We start from the raw sequence: 24,273 nt of genomic DNA on the forward strand, positions 1-24,273 counted from the left end.
AAAAGGACAACTTGGAATCCTGGGGTTATAGGAACAACCCAACCACAGTTTTTCGCCATAACACCACTCATATTTGTAATTTTATGTATCCTTTGTGTGAACTGCCTGTATTGGTATCACACATGGTGCATATATGAAATAATATGCAAAAGCAGCAAGGTTTAGTAATATAAGTCCACTGATGGATGTCAGCATAGTGCACTGTGATACCAGGGCATGAGAGTTAACACAGTGTCAGAGACATTGCTCTATTGAGACAACCCCGTTTTAACCCATTGTTGCATAACTCAAGTGATAGATAATAAAAACATGTTTTCCATATAAATAAAAGGAAATATTGTACATATCTAACTTTTCTATGTCGGCTTTTCCACGTGAATAAACCGGAAAGAAGAATTCACTGTAGCAATGGCCCCTTCTTCCTCTCCTCATATCTGTGTCCTGTGCTCTTAGCCACTCGCTCGCGCTTACACACACAGGTAACAAACTCCCAGACACATTAAGTGTCTCACAATTAACCGGAGGGTGTGTAAAGTGCTCAAGCTCTCTCGTGGTAAACCAGCAGCACTGCGACTGAAGGAGAAAGCAGATGCTTCAGGGGCAGCTGCCTTCTAATGGAGCTGCCAGTTGAGGGGCCCTTAAGCCAAATCACTGTTTTATTAAGTGCAAATGTCCACAAAGGTCTTGGAGCTACAGCCACCTCAAAGAAGTTTAAATCCTCACAGAACAGAGGACAGCCTGAAACGCTCCTGCTGGGACACAGGGTTCAAATGATCAACTCTCTGGGCAGGCTTGAGTAAGGAAGGTCAGATGATGAATAAATCGGATATGATTAGGATATGGTGCAATGTCTTGATACTGAATCACTGTACGCCTCGACTGAGAGGAAAAAAAACATCAATGATGGCGAATGAAATACCGATGATTGAAAGACCACAGAGAAATTTGAATTGTGACACCAGTAATTCGGAGGATAAAGTATTTATTGCCTGTCGCTTCTTTTCCATTATTGGTGATCAGATGGTGAGGCTAAATCCGTCAGTTTGGTAAATTCAGCAGGCAGGCAACCACTGAAGTGGGTTAATCCTCCACTGCTCCCGAAACTCAGTCCATGCAGAAAAGACACTGTCAGAGAAGTAAAATACTCAGCTGTGTACAAACAGATAATGGAAACGGCTAAATCCTAATTTTGTTTTGGGATTTCCAACAGAGTGGCACCACTTTATGTAACAAAACTGTTGCATCTTCATACTTCATCCCCAGCACTGAGGTCGTCCAACCTGATGCATCCATATGTCACGAGATCTCTGCTCAAACCTAGAAGGCCCCCGGTACTCTGCTGGCACCAGGGAGAAGGGAATGTCCTGTGCTGGAGCAGCACGACAAAAGCTTGGATCCAGGGCTGACTTACACTAGGTCACAACGAGGGAGCTGCTCTGCTACGCACAAAACCCTGACCCAGAATCAGGTCTTCTGCAACAGGTTCTCCACAGTGAGTGGCTGGCCCTAATCTCTGGAATAGCTTACATATTCATATTAGAACCATTCAGACTGCAGATACATTTAAGTCATTGCTTGGGACCCCTTTTTCTCTTTGGCTTTCAATTTAAGGGGCTTGATTTAGTCTGTGATTGTGCAATATTCAAATTTAATTATTTATGATGTTTAACATTTAATAGCTTTTGTATTTTATATTTATTTTCAGTATTTATTTCTGTGCTCTTTAGTTTTTAATTTGAAGCCTGTTCCGCCTTTTGGTAAACAGCGTTTGTTTTAAACATGCAGTAGCCTAAAAATAAACGTTGACTTGACCTTGATCAAAGGGTTAGGAGTCATAGCTTGGATATTGGTTAGGATGTAAATGTGCTCACTGAGGAAGTGCAAAAAATGCTTTTATCGTGACACAGCTGTAAGGTAGGGAACCTTATGGAGAATAATAATGTTTTTGATGTCTGTAGAGAAAAGGGGACAATAGAAGCATCTGCATATTCTTTTGTTATTGAAAAGCATGGAAATTTCTGAGAGGGGCAGCCTGCTGCACACGAGCAGAGCAAAGCTACCTGTGTGGTCGTTACTTTTTACAGAAGAAAAGGAGACACTCAGCTCAAAATGGTCAACTCAACATTGCGCCTTTTTTCTATTCTGGTTGATTTGGCAAAACTTTTCAAATTAAAGACAGGATTTACAAACACACACACACACACACACACACACACTCAGACAAACATGTTGCCAACTTCCTCCTTAACGCATAGTGGGAAGCTCATTCAATTTCCTGAGAGGATATTAAAGAGTTTAGACGAGCAGTGATTTATCAAACACAGTCTGACCATCCAGTGCATCCTATTATATATACGGAATTTATGGCTTTGCACATATGATGCAACGTAATTACTCTCAGAGCAGCAATCACAAGCAAAGCTCTCTGTCAATTACCCACTAACTAACAGTGATGAGAAGATGACTCCTCGAGAGTCACAAACTGGAACAGAGCAGCGATCAACACTTGCACTTGTTATTCTCCTCACTCCCGAGCCTGTGGGTCGGTAATATGCGCAGCTAACTGAATGGATATGACCAGGAATTAAATTGAAAGTGATGACATTTCTCTCTTGTACAATTTCATTTGTTATCTTGGGTGGCCTGTATCACAGCAAAGCACACACACACACACTTTTGTCCGTGTGAGTGGAGCGGGTGTAATGTTAGCCCTGCAGGCAGTGGACTTTGAAATGTTGAGTACACCCTACTGAGGAGCAAACTGTTAGTGCTAGCCAATGCTACGCTTGTCTGCCTGTGTTGAGATCACTTCTCCGCTGGCTCCCGCCATCTGGTGGGAGGTGGCCCTGGCTCTTTTCAGATTTGGAGAGGCTCCAAAAGACTGTCCCTGTCAGCTTTACTCTGCAACGTGAGCTCTCACTCCCATTGTCTATATTAGGAGGTTCAGCAAGACGTCAGTATTAGGGTTATAATCCTGCAAAATATGTCTCTCCTCAGACACATGTCTGCACCCCCCCTCCCACTCTCATTATGAAGCTGCTCTGGGACAGCAACAAAGATGAAATCTGACCGAGATAAAGAGAAGCTGCAGCAGCTTGTCTGGTTCATGAAATACAGTCAGCTTCCTGTTGATCAAGCAGTTGTCTGTTTTGCCTTAAAATAGCATATTTTATTCTTTCAAAAACTACTATCAACAATAAAAAATGTTTGACAATGATTATATGTGATGTGAAATGAGTCATCTGTATTGCTTTTAAAAGATAATTTGAATTTCTTTAAGCTCATTACTTGCTCCAAGGAGGCTATGTTTTTTACTGGTTTTCTTTTTGATTTTATTTAGCAAGATTCCACAAAAACTATGGGTATGGGTCAAAGAAGAACAGATTACATTTTGGTGTTGATATGGATAATGTTTGACAGTATTATCCTTGATTTCCAAGATAATAATGAATGGATCTTGATCAGAAAACAAAATTTGGAACCTTTAGGGGACTTATATGTATGTGTGAATTTGGTACAGATCCAAATACAAATCTGGATTTTTCATAATGGAACTGATGGACCTTGGAGCAGTTACATCTTATAATAATTTGTTTGTTTGCTGTTACAACTACACTAACTCTTAAGTTTCATATTGTATTGAGACTCTTTAGATCAACATTTTATGGTGTACATCTTATATTGTTTAATAATGAATATTGATAAAAAAAAGTGAGCATGAAGTCCAGTTGGTTGGTTTTATTCGATTGATTGGTGTAAACTGAAATACTGTTATTCCTTATTTCTTAATATTCCAGTGATAAAGAGCATACAAAATATACAAAATATCAAAAAAGCATAGAATTTAATTTCACTAATCACAGTGATAAAATAAATATATAAAAACGACAAATATCTTCAGTTTATCTTTTCAAACCTGATTCTCCCACAATACAACACTTAGAATGAACTCTCGGTTTTCACAATCTGGACTGTTTCACTTGTTTTCGGCTTTATGCACAGATCCAGCTCCATTTCATGGCTGGGGGAGGAGGCAGGGATTTTGTTGATCTTGGCAAAGCTCTGGCTGATGTCCATGAATGTTTTATTTTTGGTTTCAGGGAGGACGACATACAGGTAGATGGATCCCAGGGTGCAGACGACCACAAAGACGAGGAAGGTGAAGGACTGCAGCGTCTCCTGCACCAAGACAAAAGCAAACAGGGACGAGTTAGAGATTAAGGTTTTCTGTTTTACAATAGTGAATACGTCTTCTGAGGAAAAATGAGTCAGATAAAAACTAGATCCAGAATAAAATGAAGTGACGACGCAGCTTCATGATTTTCAAAATTACCTCTCAGCACAATTCATATCAAATGTAAAGCAGTGCTGTTTTTGTAGCATTGAAACCATTAGATGATTACTGCCCCCCCAACACACACACAAACACACACACACAGCCCCAATGACGACCTCAACTCCGCCCATCCACAGAGATGTCGTCTGTGGCATCTGTTTTGTCATCTGTACATGTCACGCTGAGGACATCATCACTTCCCCCCCGATTTTCCACTAAAATTTGGTTTGTGAGGAGGGCGTGTGCAAATTGGAGTAATGTCCTATTTAGATTATTTGTATACATTCGTGTGTTTGTGCGTTTAATTGTATCTCAGATACACAAAGTATGAAAGCTAACCTTGACCAGTGTGTTATGCCAATAATAGAGATTTGTGACAGATTTAAAAATACACACTGACTGATTACCCCGAGGGAGATTTAGAGATGAGGAGAGAGAGAGAGAGAGAGAGAGAGAGAGAAAGAGAGAGAGAGAGAGAGAGGTTTTTTTGAGGCAGAGAAACTTGAGTTACCCCTCACACTGTCACTGAGCTCTGATCCCTCGCCTATAGGGGGCAGAATTCTAATGTAGTGCAATGTACCTTGTATTAGTAAAGCAGTGTCCAAACATTTCGCTTTGATTTCGCTGATTATATAACCACTGCTGTGACCCTCGGACACTGTTTTCCACTTTTGAGTGTATTTCATAATGGCACTAAAAAACAGAGCATCGTGCAAAAGGCCTGGCCCACTTTCCAATGCTGACCCGGTGACATAACGTGCATCTGCAAAGGTAGTGAATACCTAAAAAATAAAGCCATTCTCTCCCAGTTGTCATTGGAGATAACACATTTGTGCACCCACTCTGTCTGTCATTAATCTAATTTCTGCAATCCCTGTGGATTGACGAGAATGAGACGGTCCCTTCTTTGACACGGGGATAAGCTTTTGATCTGCTGTGGTGGCTCAGCTGCGTTTAGTTTGGTGCACATGCACAAAATATTTGGCCTGCATACAATACGACACATTATCGGCAGGAGACATACACAAATCTTCTGTTTGCATTCCATGTTAAACCTAGAGAGACCCTGGATGGTACAACATAGATAAGGAAAAGACGGGACAGTCGAGGATAGAACATCATATGACAAGATTGGACAGACAAGGCCAGTGCAGGATCTGGCAGGGCAGGACAGAACAATAAACGAGGACCTGGAATAAGACAGAACCAGTACAGGATGGGACAAGGTCGAAAAAAGATTGGTCAAGGAAAGTAGAGGAGGGAAAGGGATTAAACAAAGCAAGGCAGGGAAGAGCGTGAGGGATGTGTTTATATTTTACACTGAGAATGACCGAGCAGAACAGCTGGTGTTACATCAGACTGTGTTCATCGTAAGTCACCGTCCAGAGCAGTGTATTGACAACTACTGCGCTGTGTTTGTCTCCTGTAGGCACTGTGGAGTTAATGTTGTTCATAAGTCTCCATCTTTTCTGTTGATTTGTTCTGTTGTTATGTCTATAAGAAGTGGCACATTGTAGGAGCACTTACTATGCTGTCCATGTACTTATAATTATCAATAATTTCTGTGTGTGTGTGTGTGTGTGTGTGTGTGTGTGTGCCATACACCTGGTAGCCTAAACAAAGGTGCCTGGCTCTGTAATTTACTTTAGATCAAAAAGTCAAAAAGAGTACATTTACAGGAGGGATTTTAAGGCCATTCTCTCCACCCTGCAGCTGATTTTAAATATATCTCTTTTAATTTTGTCGTCTGTTTTATATGAATGTAACTGTACAGCACCTTGAATTCATCCTTGTATATTAGGTGTGCTTTACAGATAAATCAGCTCTCTGCCTTAAAAGTATGAATTTAAGCTGATGCGGTATCGTTAACAATAAGGTAGCTAGCCTGATCTCTCACCTAATCAAAACAGACTGCTATTTCCTCTGCTACTAATTCATTCATCTATTCATCTTCTCAGCTGCCTCACATTATTTTCAACTTTCACACAAAGTCATCCAGAGGGCTGAATAGAAAACCTTTTATGGGTGGGTTCATGGCTGTGGGACGTATGTTTGACAATACTGGTGTAAAATGGGATCAGAAAGGAAAAGTCCAAACTCAGAAGCACACGAAAGGAGAGGATAAGACAAAAGAGGACAGGAGAAAAGAGGAGGACAGGAGAGGACAGGAGAGAGGCAGACAGCAACGAGGAGGAGAGAACAGGAGGACAGAAGAGAAGAGAAAAGGAGGACAGAAGAGGACAAGAGAGAAGAAGAGAGGACAGAAGAGGACAGGAGAGAATGAAGAGATGGGAGAGGGGAGAGGACTAAAGGAGAGAAAAATAACAGTAAATATAACACCCACTGTTGACATTAATTTGACAGAGACATCTAGAATGTCCTTACTAAGCAACTTTTTGTTGCAGTGTCAAAGTGACTGCTTTCTTAAGCAACACTGAGTCATCATCAGTGTGTGGGGGTGTGAGCTGGGTGCTGCCAACGTGGGGGATTATTTGCATGTGTGTGGGCTGTACACAACAATATATAATGGGATGCCTACTCAATGATGGCTGTGCATGAGATTACATAGCAAAGATGTCCACACATGTTCAGACGTTTTAAGGATTAATATCCTTCGATGCCGACCTTGTGTGGGAGCACAACGTTGAAAAGTCAATCTATCGATTTGTATCACGGTTATGGATCATACCTGCGTTAATCTTAGCCATTAGTATTTAATGCACCTCACGGTATTATGATGAATGTGTTCAAGTTTGTATGGCTCATTAGCAGAGGTGTGGACTCGAGTCACATGACTTGGACTCGAGTCATGAATTTGATGACTTTAGACTCGACTTGACAAAATGTAAAGAGACTTGCAACTCGACTTGGACTTCAAAATCAATGACTCGTGACTTCACTTGGACTTGAGCCGTTTGACTTGATAAGACTTGCTCCTTTCCCCAAAACACAAAGATTAAAAAGTATGTTATTAAGGAGCGCTCTGTATCTGTCATCGTGTTTGTGTGCGTCTGTGTGTGCAGCGCCGCCGCTCCCAAAACGCCCACTACGCGCTGTGCGTCGGGCACCAAGTCCTGAGGGGGCACCAAAAAAAAGCAACTGAAAAATTATCATAGTTATTATAATTATGTAGCCGAGCGTTTGGTTGTATCATAAGTCAGGCTTCAGCCGACAAAGGACACGAGAGCAGGTCATGCGCTCGGGACAGCACACCCGTTTATTCTCCGTTCATTTTACAACTTCACTCATCACAGCACCCACTTCCTTTAAAACCCCCTTTCAAAATAAGAGTCACTACCAACAACCCACTTAAAACCGGAAATACAACAATACCCTCAACAATAACGTCATTAAATAAATTAGCTTACAATTATAATGCCGATATTATTTCAGTATAGAAATATTAGGTACCTTTTAGCCATGTATATCACAAAAAAGGCAGAACAAGAGATATATTAAATTGCTCAAAAAAAATTAATGAAGATTGACTATTCTTGTTTGTACTTATTGATGATTATTTAATGTAATCATAGAGGAGTTATGCTTAGGGCACCAAAACGGCTCGCAGCGGCACTGGGTGGAATCATACTACGTCCACATCGTGCACAAATGACTGACAGACTTTTGGCCAATTTGGTCTTTTGCAAATGCAATTCAGCATAGGGCCCTGACATATAAAAAGCGCAACCCTGTTCATTGTTATGTTCAAGTATTTGTTATGTTTCTCACATGTACACACACACACAGACAATATGAGGTGAGATAAATGAGATGAGATAAACACAGGACAGGACAGAAATATTCATGTGCATGTATTTGTTATGTTTCTCACATGTACACACACACACAGACAATATGAGGTGAGATAAATGAGATGAGATAAACACAGGACAGGACAGAAACTGCTGTGGAACTAGTTAAAATGCAAAATACAATGTTAGCACTTTTGTACAAATAATTACAGTTGTACTTGTTTTTTCAAATGTGTTCATTCTGTAGGAGTGGTTTAAAATGAAGAATATTCTTGCAAAATATGAGTTAAATGTTAAAAATGACTGGTTAATAGTGCAATAGGGAAGTGCAATGTTGGCACAATTTTTTTCTGTAATTTCAATTGCACTTGTTTTAATAAATAAATAAATACAGATTTTAAAAGCATACATGATCTGTGTAAATATATTATTACTCAGTGATCAAAAGGACTCGAAAAGACTCGAAACTCAAACTGCAGGACTTGGACTTGACTTGAGACTTGTCAGTCTTGACTTTGGACTTGACTCGGGACTTGCCTGTCTTGACTTGGGACTTGACTCGGGACTTGAGGGCAAAGACTTGAGACTTACTTAGGACTTGCAAAAAAATGACTTGGTCCCACCTCTGCTCATTAGTCTTAACATATGTCATATAATAATAGAGCCAGTTATCACCTAATTGTAAATGTAATATTGTCGATAAATCCTCTAAATTCCATGTTTAGTTTATTGTAAGAAGAAACATGAAAATGCCAACAACGGCTCCTAGCACGGATTAATACATTACCAATATATTCATTACTTTAGGTCCTGTAAAAAGCAGCATCTTCTATAACATCAACAATTCGTTTAAATGAGTCAATGGTTTATTTATTTTGTTCTAATAAGTAGAAAAAATGTGACGGTTTAGAAATTAAAGCAACTTTCTATTACTTCCATAATCTATTATCTTTCTTTTTTTCTTGGCACTATAAACTTGGAGCACTCTGTCATGTCTTGAGAAAGGTTCTGTCTGAACCCAAATTTTAACAGGTCTGCTTCGCTGGCGCTCTCTTTAAATTCACTGACACAACAATCCCCCGTCTCCTTTATTTCCACCCTACTTCTCCCAAATGTGGATTTGTGCCTGGAGAACAAAACAAAGAGCTGAGATAAAAGCAAGTAAAGAGGAGCCTAAAAAAAGTCTCTGTGGAAAGTTGAAAAAAGGCTTTTAATTGCATAATCTGCACAGCGCTAAGGCACTAAAATCTGCCACAACATTGGTTAAATGAGGTCAGCTGTTGCTGCATGGCTGGTGAATAACCCTTGATGCTTTCCTACATAGGGAACATGAAAAAGTATTACTGTGCCAAAAAACTATATTGTTTTGTACACTGATAAAGATATTTAATGTAGTCCAAATCTGGGCCAGACTAAAAAGGATTGTGGCCCATATTTGGACCAGTTCTAGTTAATGTAGTTCTTTTTTGGTTGACATGTGGTATTACTATGGCTTACTTGTGGCCTAGATCTGACAAACAGGAGCGGACCGCAAAAGTGCCATCATTCCTTTCATTTGGTATGTGGGCCGGAACTGGGCCAGACTCAAAATGCACTGAGAATCAGAGCGATAGTCCACTCTGAATAATAAAAGTGTTTATTAAATTTAAAAGAATTTAAATCCGCCTCATTTCAGAACCTTGACAAAGTGCCTAAGATTGAGCAAAGAGAAACTGTTGCTCGTTTTAAACGGGCACACTGGGATTTCTTTCCAGCCACTGAGCGTCATAATGACTCTGTCTGGACATAATTCAAAGATAAAGACATCATTCAAAGCTCCAGAGCAGAAGGCAATCAATTAATCAGCTTGTGTACAATTATTAATGCTGCCCTGGTGAAAATTGATTTGTGATATTGGGCTACATAAATAATACTGACTTTGTTTGACTCCAAGGAGACACTAAACGACCACAAAGAGACATAAAACATCCACAGAGACTCTGAATGACCTCAAAAGAGACGAATCAATCTCAGCTCTGTATCATGAAGACGTTTTGTGTCTGTTTCATTGTCTTAGGGGGACATTAACATGTGACCATACCGAGAACTAATAGTTGTTTGTCTCTATATAGCTGCTTTCAGACATGCACTGAACTGCAAATAATCTCCTGACAATCTCCAGAGGGGCTGTTTGTGAGAGTGCAAACGTTTGAGAGAGAGGCTCCAGAGTGGCTCCTTCCAGACCCTTAGACAAAACTCTGGGCAATGTCAGAGTGAGGGTATTTGAGAAAAAAGTAGATTTTAAAAAAGATTCACGACAGGCGATTGGCCGCTGTGATGATGCTTCAAACCCGCAACAAACGCAAAACCAGAAAAAATAAAAAACAAATAGCTCAGGATGAAAAGTTGTGCGACAACCATAGAGGAGACTGACAGCTGAATGTGATGAAATGTTTTGGGGGAGTTCAAAACATTTCAGTCAATATTTTAATACTAAGTTCAATGAACTAGACTTCAATGGAGAAAGATATCGTCACTCCGATCTGTTTGAATTGTGAGTGTTAATTAGGCACAGAGGGAAAGTAAATGTTGTGAGAATGAAAACAGGAAAAATGTCTCTGAAAATATTTTGATCCATCAAATTAGGAACCTAAATAAAACAGGGGCTCTATAGTGAAAACAGGAGTCTTGACTAACTCACATCGATATTGAGAAATAAGCTGAAGACAAACAAAACTTTCAAGCAGCTGCCAAATATACAGGCAAGAGGCGCTGTATTGACGTCCCGCCAATACACATGCTCATCAGCTGCCTCGGCTGTTTTTTGATCATAAATTCAATAATTAAAACCAAACTTACTAGGTGTGATTAGAACAACCTCAAATCGAAAGAGTTTTGCTTTATTTTCCATTCAATGGAAGAGGAAGAAAAGGAAGGAAGAAGGTTGCTGCACCAGGAGTGGTTCCAAATGGTCTGTTAATCAATCTTGGGTGTATGCAGGGGACGATTTGCCCGTAAGTAAGAGAAAACACTTCCCTGGAGGGGAAACAGATCGGCTAATGAGCATGATGGACTGTATATAAAGATGGAAGACATGACTACTCCCCAAAAGGGAAGCAAAAGTGTTTGGTTGTCCCCTTGTGGCTGGCTGCTGTAAAGGTCATAAACCTATAGTGTTCATTTTAAGTTCCTGCTGGATTTAACAAGGTATTTGATACAATAAAAACAGGGTGACACGGTATGGTTGACAGCAGACTTGTGATCTGTTGAGTGCTTGACAGAATCTCACTACCATAGCTCCACCCCCAATATGATGCCGGCGTTCTTATCCAAGATATCTTAGCTGACATTTCTGGATAGTGGGAGAGGTGGAGATGTGTCACAGTTTAGGCTGCACATTTTAAAAGCACACTTCAAGTTATTTTATCTGTACACTTTTGTTTTTAAAACCTGTATTGCTTACACTGGCTTCCTTTTTACATGTGTACTGTTTCTGCTTCTGCACCTGACTGAAGCTTGAGTGATCTTGTGGCAGAACACCAAATACAAGCAATACAGGACATGCTCATCAAAACGTTGTTATACACTGCCAGAAGTGGTCAAGCTCTCCACAGGGAGAAAAAATATGTGTTTGTATCTTGGCACTTAAGCTTTAGTTATCTCACATACATCTATTCCTCCTGTGAAAATTGGGGGGCTGACCCAGCACATTCAGGAAACCTGTAATCACTGTGAGCCAAACTACCAATTTGTGCACCCTGAGGTGTTCTGAACTGTTCTCTTGTTTTATTTATGTGCCCTGTTTGTGTTTCTTTCGAAAATGGACCAAAGTCTAATGTTTAGAAAAAACCACAACAAGACTGACACTGCAAGAACAACAACGACCTCCTTGAAGAACCCACAGAGTTTAATTTGCCCTTTTCCACTATTTGAGCTCCCACTTGACTATTTGTCTCCAACACATGACACACTGGTGCAGCTGACTGAAAAGATAAAATTAGGTTTATCTGCAGGGGCTGCAGTGAAAAAACACATTTGACGAAAGGTCAACCTAACGCCTCTGTTCAGTATGCCATGAGCAAAGTATCATTCTGATGTCAAACTTCTGCACTGACTTTCATCTAACTCTGTCTATCCCTTGGGTAATTAAGAGAAAGATGACTGTGTGTATGGTTGGAATAATACATATTAATATGATTAAGTTAAGATGTCAGAAGAAACAGAAGTTGTGATATATTTTTAACTGTGAGGTGTCTTGATCCAAAAAGCCATGGACGATAGGAAAACATTATTTATACAAAGATACACGTTTTTCATACAACAGCTGATTATTATTTGGTTTCAAATCTCCATTAAACCTGTGACAGCTCTTGTCTCTATAGTAACCATATTTTCAAAATGTGGCTGCAACACAAAGAGTAACTAGTCTTATATATAGTTTAGCCTTTGTATATGGTATACTGTATGTAACTTGCAGCTGTATCAGTTTTCCATCGAATGCCATGGGCTATATTGTTAGAATCTATACATGTGCACTTCTGCATGAATCGAAACAAAGTCATGTTCACCCAATAAAGTCAGACGTATTGTAATACAAGGTAATCTGCATTTTCCACGTAGTTCCGTCACATCAGTTTTATTGCAGCAGATTGATAGTTAAGTGAATTTCTGATTCCCTGCGCCTCCTCTCAGAACTTAACAAGGTTAAGCCTGAAACGTTCTGTGCTCATGTCGTGTGTGTTCATTCTCAGCTGGAGTGGGACTGTAACTGAACCCTGCTTGCAAAAGTCCTGATGAATGCCTCGGGCTAAATGCCGCTTCTCACTGCATCGACTAGAGGTCAGATTCATTTCTGCCGTGAGGTTCCAAATGCACGCTATAGCATTTAAAAGCACAGTTTACTCAAGGGTGTCTGAAAAATTCAATACAAGGCTAAAGATGCAGATAAGGTGCATAAAGCACTGACAGTCCCTGGATTAAACAAGGTCCCACCATTCGTTTAAGTGGTGACATGCACAATTGTTTTATGAGATGATGAGTACCGGGCTTCATGTAAAAGCAAAGTCTAGCTATAATCCGGTGTGATTAACATGACTGATCTTATGTGGGCAACACCAAGACACAGACTATAGGAAAATTAATTGACCAAATCTACTCCAATTATGTTCCCAAGATTGAAATATGATGAATTGCATAATAAGGTAGGGGAAGAGAACCTCCTGGCTGGGTTTGACCCATGGGAATGTTTCAGGACTGAAAGGCAATTCGTAAATACCAAAAAGATAACAACTGAGATACTCAAAGAATTCTCCAGACACCAATTTTTTCTGTGATAAAAACAATAACACAATAGTGGAGTCATGTCCCTGAAGGGGGCCCCTTCTGGCTGTCCTCCTGTCAGGTCATGGTCAGGGGAAATGCACTCAAAAGCTTTGTTAGCAAAGGTGAGATTTGTTTAAGCACGTTGTTTTGGCGAGAAAACAGCCTTGAGTCATCATCACTACCATCTGAAATCAGACGCATCACCAGAGAACCTGTATACAAGCCACTGCATTGGAGAAACGTGATGTATGTAATGATAATAATAATAATAATAAAGTCAGCAAAAGATGAAAATTGCCCATTTGTGTATCTTACCTTGTATTCATTCAGATATAGTTTAATATGACACATTATGGAATTCGACATGCATTGAATTAAGGCCAATTTGCCTCGACTTTTCATCTTTTGTCTATAATATTGTTGTTTTTCTGTCCTTTTTTAAATTATTTTATTCTATAGTTTCTTCCGTGTAAAGCATTTTGTAACATTTTTAAGAAAAGTGTATATGAATAAAGTAAGGACAGGAAACTGCTACAGAATATAACAAAATGTCTTGGGAAGACAAGAGGCTTAAGCAAAGCTCCCGAACCTTCACCCGGTGTTTCTATTAACAGTAAATAACTGTTTGCACACAGCTCGGAGAAAAAGCCCCCGGCTCTTTCTGCAAATGAAGGCCAGAATGAAAAAGTATCTGAATACATTGAGAGAAGTTTGAGAGGGCATTGCCTGCAGCATATACATCCATATTTTTCCAACACATAAAGATTGAAATGTCAGAAGCCATTAGAATCTAATGAGGGACAAGCGGGACATTATGACCAAGAGCAAAGTTCTGCCTCTATAAAAAAGCAGTGCTGAACTATGTCCTTGGCACAGCGGGCAATTACAGGGCAGACAGTCGATTTTATTTCTCTCACACCAGAGTTTTATTTCTCTCGCACTAGTAAATATGTTATTGAATATGTGAAATTCAAACCACAGTCAGAAGAGCACAACCTTCGTTCTTATAATTTTTTTTTTTTTTTTATATGTATATGATTATTTTATCTAAATTACCCAGACAATGATGGCATGGTATCTGCTGCTTCTAAAAAAAAGAATTATAGTGGAGTGTGTCTAAACATTTTTTCGCCGTCTAAAAGAATAATGCTGATAGGATGGATGAAATAATCAAATCGAATCTCAGGTTTTTATATAAGTTGAGAGCCTTTTACATTTGAAGAATGTGTAGAGTTTAAAATGTCTTGGAGGAAATAAACGTGACATGTATAACACGTGTTCCCTGATGTTTTCAAGAGAGAAACAAGCTCAGACCAGTCTTGTGTTAAGATGGCATCACAGCTACAGGCAATCTAACAGTTATCGACCACTTTCAAGATCCTTGCAGGTTGTTGTATGGCTACATGACTTGTGGCTTAGAAAGTAGAGAGGTTCCTCCACTTACTAGAAGGTCGGTGGTTTGATCCCCAGATGCACCAGGCTGCATTCCGTAGTGTCTTTGGGCAAGACAATACAAATTGGACAGCTCTCCAGATAATATATGAATAATATGATTAAAAGTAGCCCTGCATTTTGAATCACTACGATTGTGAGGGTGAACCGGTGAATGGGACTATGAATGGTGGATGGTAGTGTAAAATGCTACCACTGTGAAACCACTGTATAAATACAGACCATTTACTTGAATGAAAAGCACATCATGCTACACAAAGGTGGGATTATTAAATGTTCTTTCATTTTTCAACCTATCTTTAGGTTTATAGTATCTCAGGTATACTTTCCTTTCAAAGCTAAGAATAGTGTTTCCCTATTATAGTCTAATATTCCGGGTTATAATCGATAGTAACTCCCCAAGAGACCACGAATTGTTGGTCTTACTTTTAAACAAACATTATAAATTCTGTTAATAAGAGAGGCTAAGTTTTTTTTTTTAATTTTGATTTAAACTTTGTACAGTGCCAGTTGAGTTGCGTCTTCTTGTTTTCACTCTTTCTGCTAAATTAAGCTGATTTCCCTCCGGCTTTTCTCCCTCCTGCTGAAGCATGAGAGTAGTAGGTATCTTGGCAAACTCTCCGAAAAACAACACTAAAAACGCCTCCTTCTAAAAACTGTATAAATATCTTTTACGCTGATATGAGAAACCGTGCCAACAGATTCCCCTACTCCCGAGGTCTTATGGAGTAGAGGAAAACGCTGTTTAACCACAGCATGTCAGTCGGCAAGGAGACATCTTATCTCCACATAACAGGTTCGATTTAAAGCACACACACCTAATGACTTAGGTGGATGGATAGATGTTAGAGTGAAAAAGTGAAAGACGATGACACAGTGAAGGATGGAGACACAGAAAAGGCACACAACATATTTGTGGTTGCCTGAGTATGTAAAAGAAGGGAAAAGAACAGCAGATGAAGTTACAGCTTCTCAGTGAGTCATTGGCCACAGGTCTTGAAGGGAAGATGTGTGTTCACTGCAGAGGAGCAGAAGGGAAGAGGCCGTGACACCAAGACAAAGGAAACAAGCAGTGCGAGCAGCACGGGGGCTGATGCAGAACTACGTAAAATGAAGGGTCACACTTCTTAGATGTGACCATTTCAAGCTTAAGTGTCACATTGATTTTTCTCCAACCCGCAATTTAAAAACAACATCTGTGCTTCTGTATAGCTGCATTCAGTTTATAAACAGAGCTGATTTGCTCTACAGGTCAGGTACGATTAAAAAAGTTACCTTTAGCATGTCGACTTGTGGTGTGTATAAGGGCTGCAGACTTAAGATATTCTTCACAGGTACTGTATGTAACCCATATTTATCACCCATTGGTCGAGATGGATGTGAAGATTTGACATGGAGAGATGAAACAGATCTGCTTCAAAGTGCGTTGCAGCCAACTGGATCCAACTTGGTGCAGTTGAGATGAAAAATGCACTCATTTAAGACGCCTGCCGAGACGTTAAACAGCCGACTGATCCAAAACATCAAAGAGAGGGCAAGAGGAAGCACAGGACAGAGGGAGAGGAAGAGAGAAGATAGCGAATAGACATATAGTGATGGGTATGGTGCACTTTGTTTTTCCGAAAGAAAAAGCTGCCCCCTCCAGCCCATTGAAAACCTTCAGTAATGAGCAAATACACATAATCCGCCTTGTAATCTTCTCCATTCATTAATTTGTCGCAAGTAATTCCCTCCCTTTGCTTCCATAATAAGCCCCATCATAGTCACATCTTGTCTAATTCGTTGGCGGCAACTCATTAAAAAGGAGCAGCAGTTTTTGTTTCTCTCATGGTGCTGCCCTTAATGACACGAGACCTTCAGCACATAGTGTGTTGAGAGTACAGAAAAAAGTTAATCGCCCATGGAATTTGTAGTCCACCCCTCTGAAGAAATAAGATACCTTTCAGTAAAGGCATAGGGGCATTTATCTCGATAAGCGAAAAGAATTTGAAGCGTCTCGGTTTGTGTGATGCTGAAATATTAGCATCAAGTGCTCATAATGTGGGAAAACGTACAGTACGGCAAAGAAAATAAAACACAACTCCCCGGGATACATATTAATTTGAGAGTTATGGTGAACTATCTCCCTTATGTTATCAAAGCTGTTTGCAATCCGGGGTACTTTGTGATCCGGAAACAAAGGGGAGCTCTGCATCCAGAGCTGTGGCTTTGAATCATCAGAGATAACACATCATCAGCTTGTTCACTCTGAGTGTGTTTTCACTGTCGTAAATCCAGACGCAGTCGAGCACAACAGTTGACCAGATGGCTCAGAAAGCTGCGAGCAGAATTTAATGCTATGAAAATGCTTTCTTTCTGGGTGAGCATGCCATTGGGAATGAACTGATGATTCACACTCAAGACTTATGAACAGGTACGCCCATTTTTTTGGGTTGTAAAGAAGATTTTAGTCATAAGACGATAAACTTGCTTTCACTTGGTTTCTGTGGCTTCACACATCTAGACGTTATTTCTTCAGCCTTGCAGTTTTAAGTTAACAATTTCAGCTCAGAATAGATCATAATATTGAAATTGAAAGAATGAGCAGTTGATTTTGAGTCCCTCAAATTGTATTGTCCAGCAAGATTTTTACTTGATTGACAAACTGACTCTGTAACTTCCCCTGAGCGTAGCCACGGTGACAAAGCACAGTGTATGATTGTGTTGGAGTTTGTCCAGCCCCTGTTGGGACACCTGTGGATGCTTCAGTTGTGCGTGAAGTTTGTATTCAAGGCACACAAAGGAGTTTTAAAGTCATCACTCAGAGTGGTTAACCTTCTGCGCTAAATTGACATGGTGATAGTCTGCCCCACAGCGTGATAGAAACCATTACAAGTTTTCATGCTTGCTCTACAAAGGGCCAAATTTTTTACGAATTAAATGGCAGATGAGTTGTTTGGAATATTTGAATGATCTATTATCTTCCTCAACAGAGGCAGTGTGACTGCCACATCAGCCCCTGTACCCTTTGTGGTTACTGTAAAACGAGCATATGACAGACACTGAAGCTGCTTTCTGACATGCACTGACTCTGCAGTTCCTCTGTATTTTCTCCAGAAGAAGTTTATGTTTGAAAACAAATGTCCGAGTGAGACGCTCCGTATTTCCTGAGGACTTTCTCCGACTGGTCCCAAGATATAAAGTCCATAGAACACAGCAGAGGATCCCCCGCTGGATTCATCCCAAGTGAGTTTAAAACATGACATGTAGAAGACACCGACAAATGTGTCAAGTTTGTCATGATAAGAGCCAACGACGGTGCCAGGTTGCTGAAAACATGATCTGCTCATCAGAATAAATACGTCACTTCCTGTCTCAGTCTGCTGCACCAGGCTGCTCCACCTCTCGCCTGAATAATGCATTCAGGCGAGAGGACTTGTTGCCATGCTGAACGCGTCTGTGCAGAAAACCTCCCGCTGTGTTGTGCACAGTGTTGGTCAAGTTACTTCTAAAAAGTAATTAGTTACAGTTACAAATTACTTCTCCCAAAAAGTAATTGAGTTAGTAACTCAGTTACCACATTGTTAGAGTAATTAGTTACTCAGCAAAGTAACTGTGGCGTTATTTTTCATGTTTTATAACGCTGTTACGTTCTGTAACATCTTTAACGTCAAAGATGTTTATATTAACTGATTGAAGAATAAAAACACTATATACAGTATTTTAGATCATTTGGTATTTTTTTGAACTCAATAGATTGCAGCCTGCCATATGATGCATAGAATTAAAACATATAAAAATAAATATTGATGTGTTGAATGTGTGTAAATAGCGTGTTTGGCCGCCATGGTTTGCGGGCTCGAGCACAAGGATATGTGGGATTGATGTGGGTTTTGTTTAAATACACTTATAATACGCAACGTTTTTGTGTCGAATTCGTTTATATTATTATTTATTTAATTAGGGGTTAGACCGATAACAAGGTCATCGGTCCAACCAGGGATCTTTCGTTTATAATAACTTGGTCGGGCAGCGGGCAAGGTACACAGCGGGTCGAGTCCGCCCGTGTCCTTAAAATTAAAAGCGTAGAGCATTTCCCCTGGGGTTTGAACAGGGTGATTTGTCACAACCGCACGCTTCATTCAACCAAATTGTAGTAACGCGCCACTTTACATTATCAATAACGATAACGGCGTCGTAACGATGACAAGTAATTAATTAGATTACTCCGTTACTGAAAAAGAACTCCGTTAGTAACGCCGTTATACTTAAACGCCGTTACTCCCAACACTGGTTGTGCATGTGTTATAGGCAAACTCTGGGTTAACTCTGTGGCGAATTCTCTGGATTTTACCTAGAGGTCATATCTGAAAACTGCTTTATAATCTAGCCTGATCAAAATGATCTGGGATCCCTAACCTGCTGGTGCTAAACCCTCAGTAAGCATCCTCTTGAGAAATTCCATAAGAGTGTGTTGTTGTTGGAGACGTCTCTGGTCTGGACCAGCTCTTGAAACTACAGCAAACTACAGAACACAACAGTCCACCTGTGTGTCTCAGATATGTCTGTGCTGTCCCTGAAAGGTGAGCCTGATTTAGTGTCCAAGGAGATGAGTCCTGGCAAGGCTAAGTGTGGTTGTGGAGGATATTGGTACGGAGTATTTAGTCCTCAAGGGCCACGGATCGTATTTTACTCAGGCTTTATTAAAGGGGGTGTCAATTCAGGACATTAGACTGAGACTCGCAGCAGATTACCCTGGGTAGTTAATCTCTTCTGGCACTGTCTGTCTTAATGGTCATCTTGGTTTGGGAGTGCAGCAAAAGGGGAGATGTCACTATCTCCTACAGACATTGAATTACCTTGGAAATGGAAGTAATTTCAACAAGTCAGCAGCCCCCTGCACTTAGGGGCTAGTTTATACTTGTTTTTTAACCAGAGATAAGTAGAGTAAATTAGCTTTTACACTGATCTGACCCACAGAGGACAATGAATACACCAAAAAGTGCTTCGGTTGATACAGTCAGCTATGTCTTTTTCTGTGTGTTTATGTTTGTGATTCAGTTCAATACCAACAGGAAGCAGAGCCCATAAGGACAATTAATAGGATATGAAGACAGCAACAAAGGGCAGCAGTGGATGGCTCAGGAGGTTGAGTGGGTTGTACAAATAAAATGTGTGAAGTAGGGGCTGTGTGACTGGTTAGGTTAATGTGTATCATGGTGTAAAGTGCTTGAGTGGTCATAAAGGCTAGAAGAGCAACCATTTAAATGCAAATGCTTCAATTTACCTGGAGGTGACCATGGCCTCTGTGAAGGAGGTGGACAGCCTGTACACTTCACAGCAGACACGCCGTAATTGTTATGGTGAATTGTTGTGGCCTCTTTGTTATAGGTTAGTTGTAAGTACAACGACATTCGACCGATCAATCCCTGATCATATCTTTTCAATCCCTGACATTCTATAATGACAAATTGTATGGATCACGACAATTATACTTTATAATTTTCCTTCGTGTTTATATTGTGTAGATCGGATATTTTTGGCCTTCCTAATGGGGGCACAGGCTTTAATATCAAGATGTGGACATTTAAAAGAGGGAGAAAAGGGGTTGAGCCAGATATGTTGGTACATATATTAATGCTTCTTTGCACCTTGTCTATAACTAAACAGCCGGATTACATTACAGTACAGTACATTACATTACATTACATTACATTACTTTTGTCCAAAGCGACTTACAGTTTTAGTACACTCAGCATTTATGAGGGGCCATTTAGGGGTTCAGTTAGCCTGACGTTGTCAGACTCACAATTCTAGTCAGAATGTGAGTCTGAGACCGTTCCATTGGGCTGTGATTATGGGGCGTGTTTCAACTGACCAGGAAGTAAAATTCCTCTTCGCTCAATTGGATAGACCTACAACCAATCAGAGCAATGTAGTATGTGACGTATGCTAAGCAACGCATTGTGAGTTATTTACTAACGCCGGGTTCACACCGGACGCTTCAGCGCAGCGCCAAGCCTTAAATAACAGCTGGCTCCCATCCACTCCCATGTTAAAACTTTGTGCCGGTCACACCGGAGGCTGAAGCACCCCGAGGCAGCCTTGGTGCAGCGCGGTGCTTCAGCCTCCGGTGTGACCGGCACAAGGCCGTGCAGCGATCTACTGGATCAACGGGTGATATTATTATCGCTGCCCGGCAGTTCAGCGTCGCTTCAGTGTCCGTTGTGAACAGCCAAGCGCCGGGGCGATAGGGATTAGCGCTGTGCTTTGGCGTTGCCTCCACGTTCTCTGTTCCTCTTTCAAAATGAATGCGCTGTCAATGTCTTCTAAAACAGACTCAATGGCAGCATCTACACATCTCAGCTCGCCAGCGGCAGGCATGTTTGTTGAAAACAAATTCAACCCAAGGGCACTGTGATGACGTGGTTGATTACGTTACCGTTGATCATCTGTCAATCATCGTATAAAGCCCGCCCTGACAATCTGATTGGCCCGGTCGGGGCATAATTTTTTCCCAATGGAGCGACTCCAGACCGAACTGCCCGACCAAAAATGTTGTGGGCGGGGCTAAGTTCGTCTGGCATCCAGGCTAGGGTTCAGTATCTTGCCAAGGATACTTCGGCAAGTTTATCATTGTCTGTCTTTGCAGTTTGTGGGTACAGAGAGGTGGAGGCTACAGAGGCCTATTGTCTGTCTAAATAATAGGTATATATACGTATATACGCATGTATGTACATATATATAAATATATATTTATTGTAGTCTTGGCTGGCTTGGATATCTGGCTAGTATCAATACAAGAATCCACAAAAAACTTTTGAAAAATCTTTCTAAAGGAATGAGGATGAGCACAGAGAGAAAAGAAAGGGAGGCAGTGGGTGTAGGAAAATTTTAAAATATGCCAAAAATATAAACATGTGCACAAGTAGGCATTGAATGGCCCAAAAAAGGATAAATGCTTTATGTCTGTGAAAAAAAAGTAAACCATCACAAAAGTGTTATATTGAGTGGACGATTTGGTAATTCTCAACAGGGGGATGGTCAGATGGTTGGAAACTGAAGAACTGTTTAGTGGAGTTTATGCTGAATCCCGCCTGCCTGCTGAAGAGGGGGTGGCAGAATTGTCAGGCCATTAAAGTGGATGTGGTTTTGTTAAATTTCGTACAAAGGGGACTGCATCCCCTCTCATCCCCCTATAAACCTTCTACCGGTCATATTGAATTGCATTATATTAATTTAATTGATTCTTTTGGCTGTTTGGGGTTTAAAGTACTGATACAGGAAACTGTGATATATGGACAGAAGAGGATGAGGCTCAAACTCTAGTCAATTCCAGGCATTGTTTGCTTTCAGAGCTGTTTTATTATCTCAAGTGCTTTTTACAAACTCACTCTGTCCCCCTCTTTTCTCCAAACGTGTTATGCTCAGAGATCAGATTTGCCAACAGCAGCACACATCCAGAAGAGCTGATGCCGAGGAATAGTTCCCCCACAAAGTGCTGTGCTTTGCCTAATGGTGTCAGTGATTATTTGACTAAATTGAGGCAATTGTTTGTCCTTGCACAGCCAAAACCAGGTACCAGGTTTTATAGTGTAACACCACTAAATGCAATTTGAAATGGTTTAATTCAAATGGACTCTTCGGGGAGAGTCAGATCAGAGACATCAGTCAGTGCACCTGCATGTAGTGCACTGTGTGGCCAGTGTTCTCGCTGCATGATTTTGTGTTGCGCCGCTGTGCAGTTACCAGACTAGGATCGATGTTTGCCAAAAAATCTGCAGGCTATTTGTCCATTTGACTGTGACCGCTTTACTATCTTGTGGGCACCCCTTGTTTCACACACCAGCACTGTACTTAGAGTGCACTGCATTTTGTCATACTTTGTGTAAATGCACTCAAGCAAGAAAGTGTGAACTTGGAAATTTGTGAATCTCGACATGGCAAGTTGAAGTAAAGGTAAGAAGGAAAAACTGATAGAAAGTGGGGAAACAGGCTGTGGGACTAAAGAAAGGGGGGAGAGACACAAAGGAGAGAAACAGAGGACGTAAAATGAGATGGAGCAGTGAAGTGCAGCTGCCTGGGGCAACAGTCAGGTTTTAGTAGTTGAAAGAAGACCCAGCCGATTCCTGGAACACATTCCAATTTGAGACACTAATAGGCTCTTCTGTCTGAAACTGTTGTATTTGATTATTAAAAAACACATTTATTCTCCTTAGAGTGAAGCCTCTCGAGTCCCATGTGAAGCACTTCAAAGATGCTCAAGATTAAGGAACTGTTTTGAACTATTTAGAAAAGCAATGCAAGAAAAGGCACATTAAGGGATTCAATAATAGATTCTTCACCTTAGTCTCTTAAAAAACAAGTTTTTACTGCTTTTATTGTATTTTTCTTGCAGAGGTCAGATCTTTTTGAAAAGCTCTGTCCATAAGATGAAGAGGCCTCTGCCTCTTCAAACTGGCTGCTTCAAACAAATAAGAACACCATTATTGTTACTTTCTAACATTTTGCTTGCAAGCAATAACAACAGCTCCTTTGAGTATATGAAAGTGCTTCCGTGTCTAAAGCTCTATTCAGCTCTTATATGTCACCCCGTTGGCTAAGCAGCAGAAGCAGCACAACAGCAGCAATTAATGTCCACAGTGGATTTGTTCAACCAAAGCACTGACATCTCAACACAAAATCGTGGTAAAGACATGTCTTGAAGGCTAATGAGACAATTCAGGTCGCAATAATGACACATCTTAAGTATAAGCGAAGTATGGGGCATTATGTGGCTAGTGAGGGCAGCTGCATTGAAGAGATTGACATCAGAACAAATGGTAAAAATTGAAGCAGCAGAGGCAGAGATATCCTCACTTTGAGGCTTGAGTGGGTCTAGACCCAGAATTACAATAGCCCTGATGATGATTGACATTATATAACAGTCTGAACAGTCTGTCTAATGATGGAGCGTTTATAAACTGGGTGGAGGGCCCCTTTACACATTGATTATCTCACAGTTATGAGCGAAAATCTCAAGCAGTCAAAGTCTCATGAACCCTTATTGGAAAAAAAGGCAAATGCCAAGTGGTTACACTCCATGGATTAAAGGTTGTTCTACAGCCCACTTTATGGTCAGGCCTGACCTTGAAAGGCCATTGGCTGCACATAGCTTCCACTTTTTAAACATCATTGCCCCTATTTTAATTTCAGAGAAGATGATTCACTGAAGAACGTCTTCCTTTGTACTGGTGTTGAACAGAATAAAAAACAAACAGAAAGTGCGGGGCATGTTCGGCGAGCCAGTCACTGATAATTAAATTCAAACCATTGTTGTGAAAAGCTGGTAATTTGGAGGGATCTCTGACCCGACCATGAGCATATAGAAGTAGCATATGAAACAGGCATTGTTAGCGCTTTACAGGGATATTAAATCATGAGCATGTAAAATGATGAGTGTTCTAAAAATGT

The 24,273-nt window shown here is 40.5% G+C and overlaps 1 protein-coding gene across 3 annotated transcripts in view; it reads right to left on the bottom strand.

Moving 5' to 3' along the window:
- Window positions 1-3,723: 3,723 nt before the first annotated feature.
- slc2a9l2 (solute carrier family 2 member 9, like 2) overlaps window positions 3,724-24,273 on the bottom strand; it is a 118,976-nt gene continuing 98,426 nt past the window's right edge. For all 3 annotated transcript variants that reach the window (XM_062397500.1, XM_062397486.1, XM_062397492.1), the window contains one exon: window positions 3,724-4,179. In XM_062397500.1, coding sequence (XP_062253484.1) covers window positions 3,940-4,179 — 240 coding nt within the window. In that variant the 3' untranslated portion in view covers window positions 3,724-3,939. The remainder of the gene's footprint in view (window positions 4,180-24,273) is intronic.

This window comes from Platichthys flesus, chromosome 2 (assembly GCF_949316205.1).
Source record: "Platichthys flesus chromosome 2, fPlaFle2.1, whole genome shotgun sequence".
NCBI classification, from domain to species: Eukaryota; Metazoa; Chordata; class Actinopteri; order Pleuronectiformes; family Pleuronectidae; genus Platichthys; species Platichthys flesus.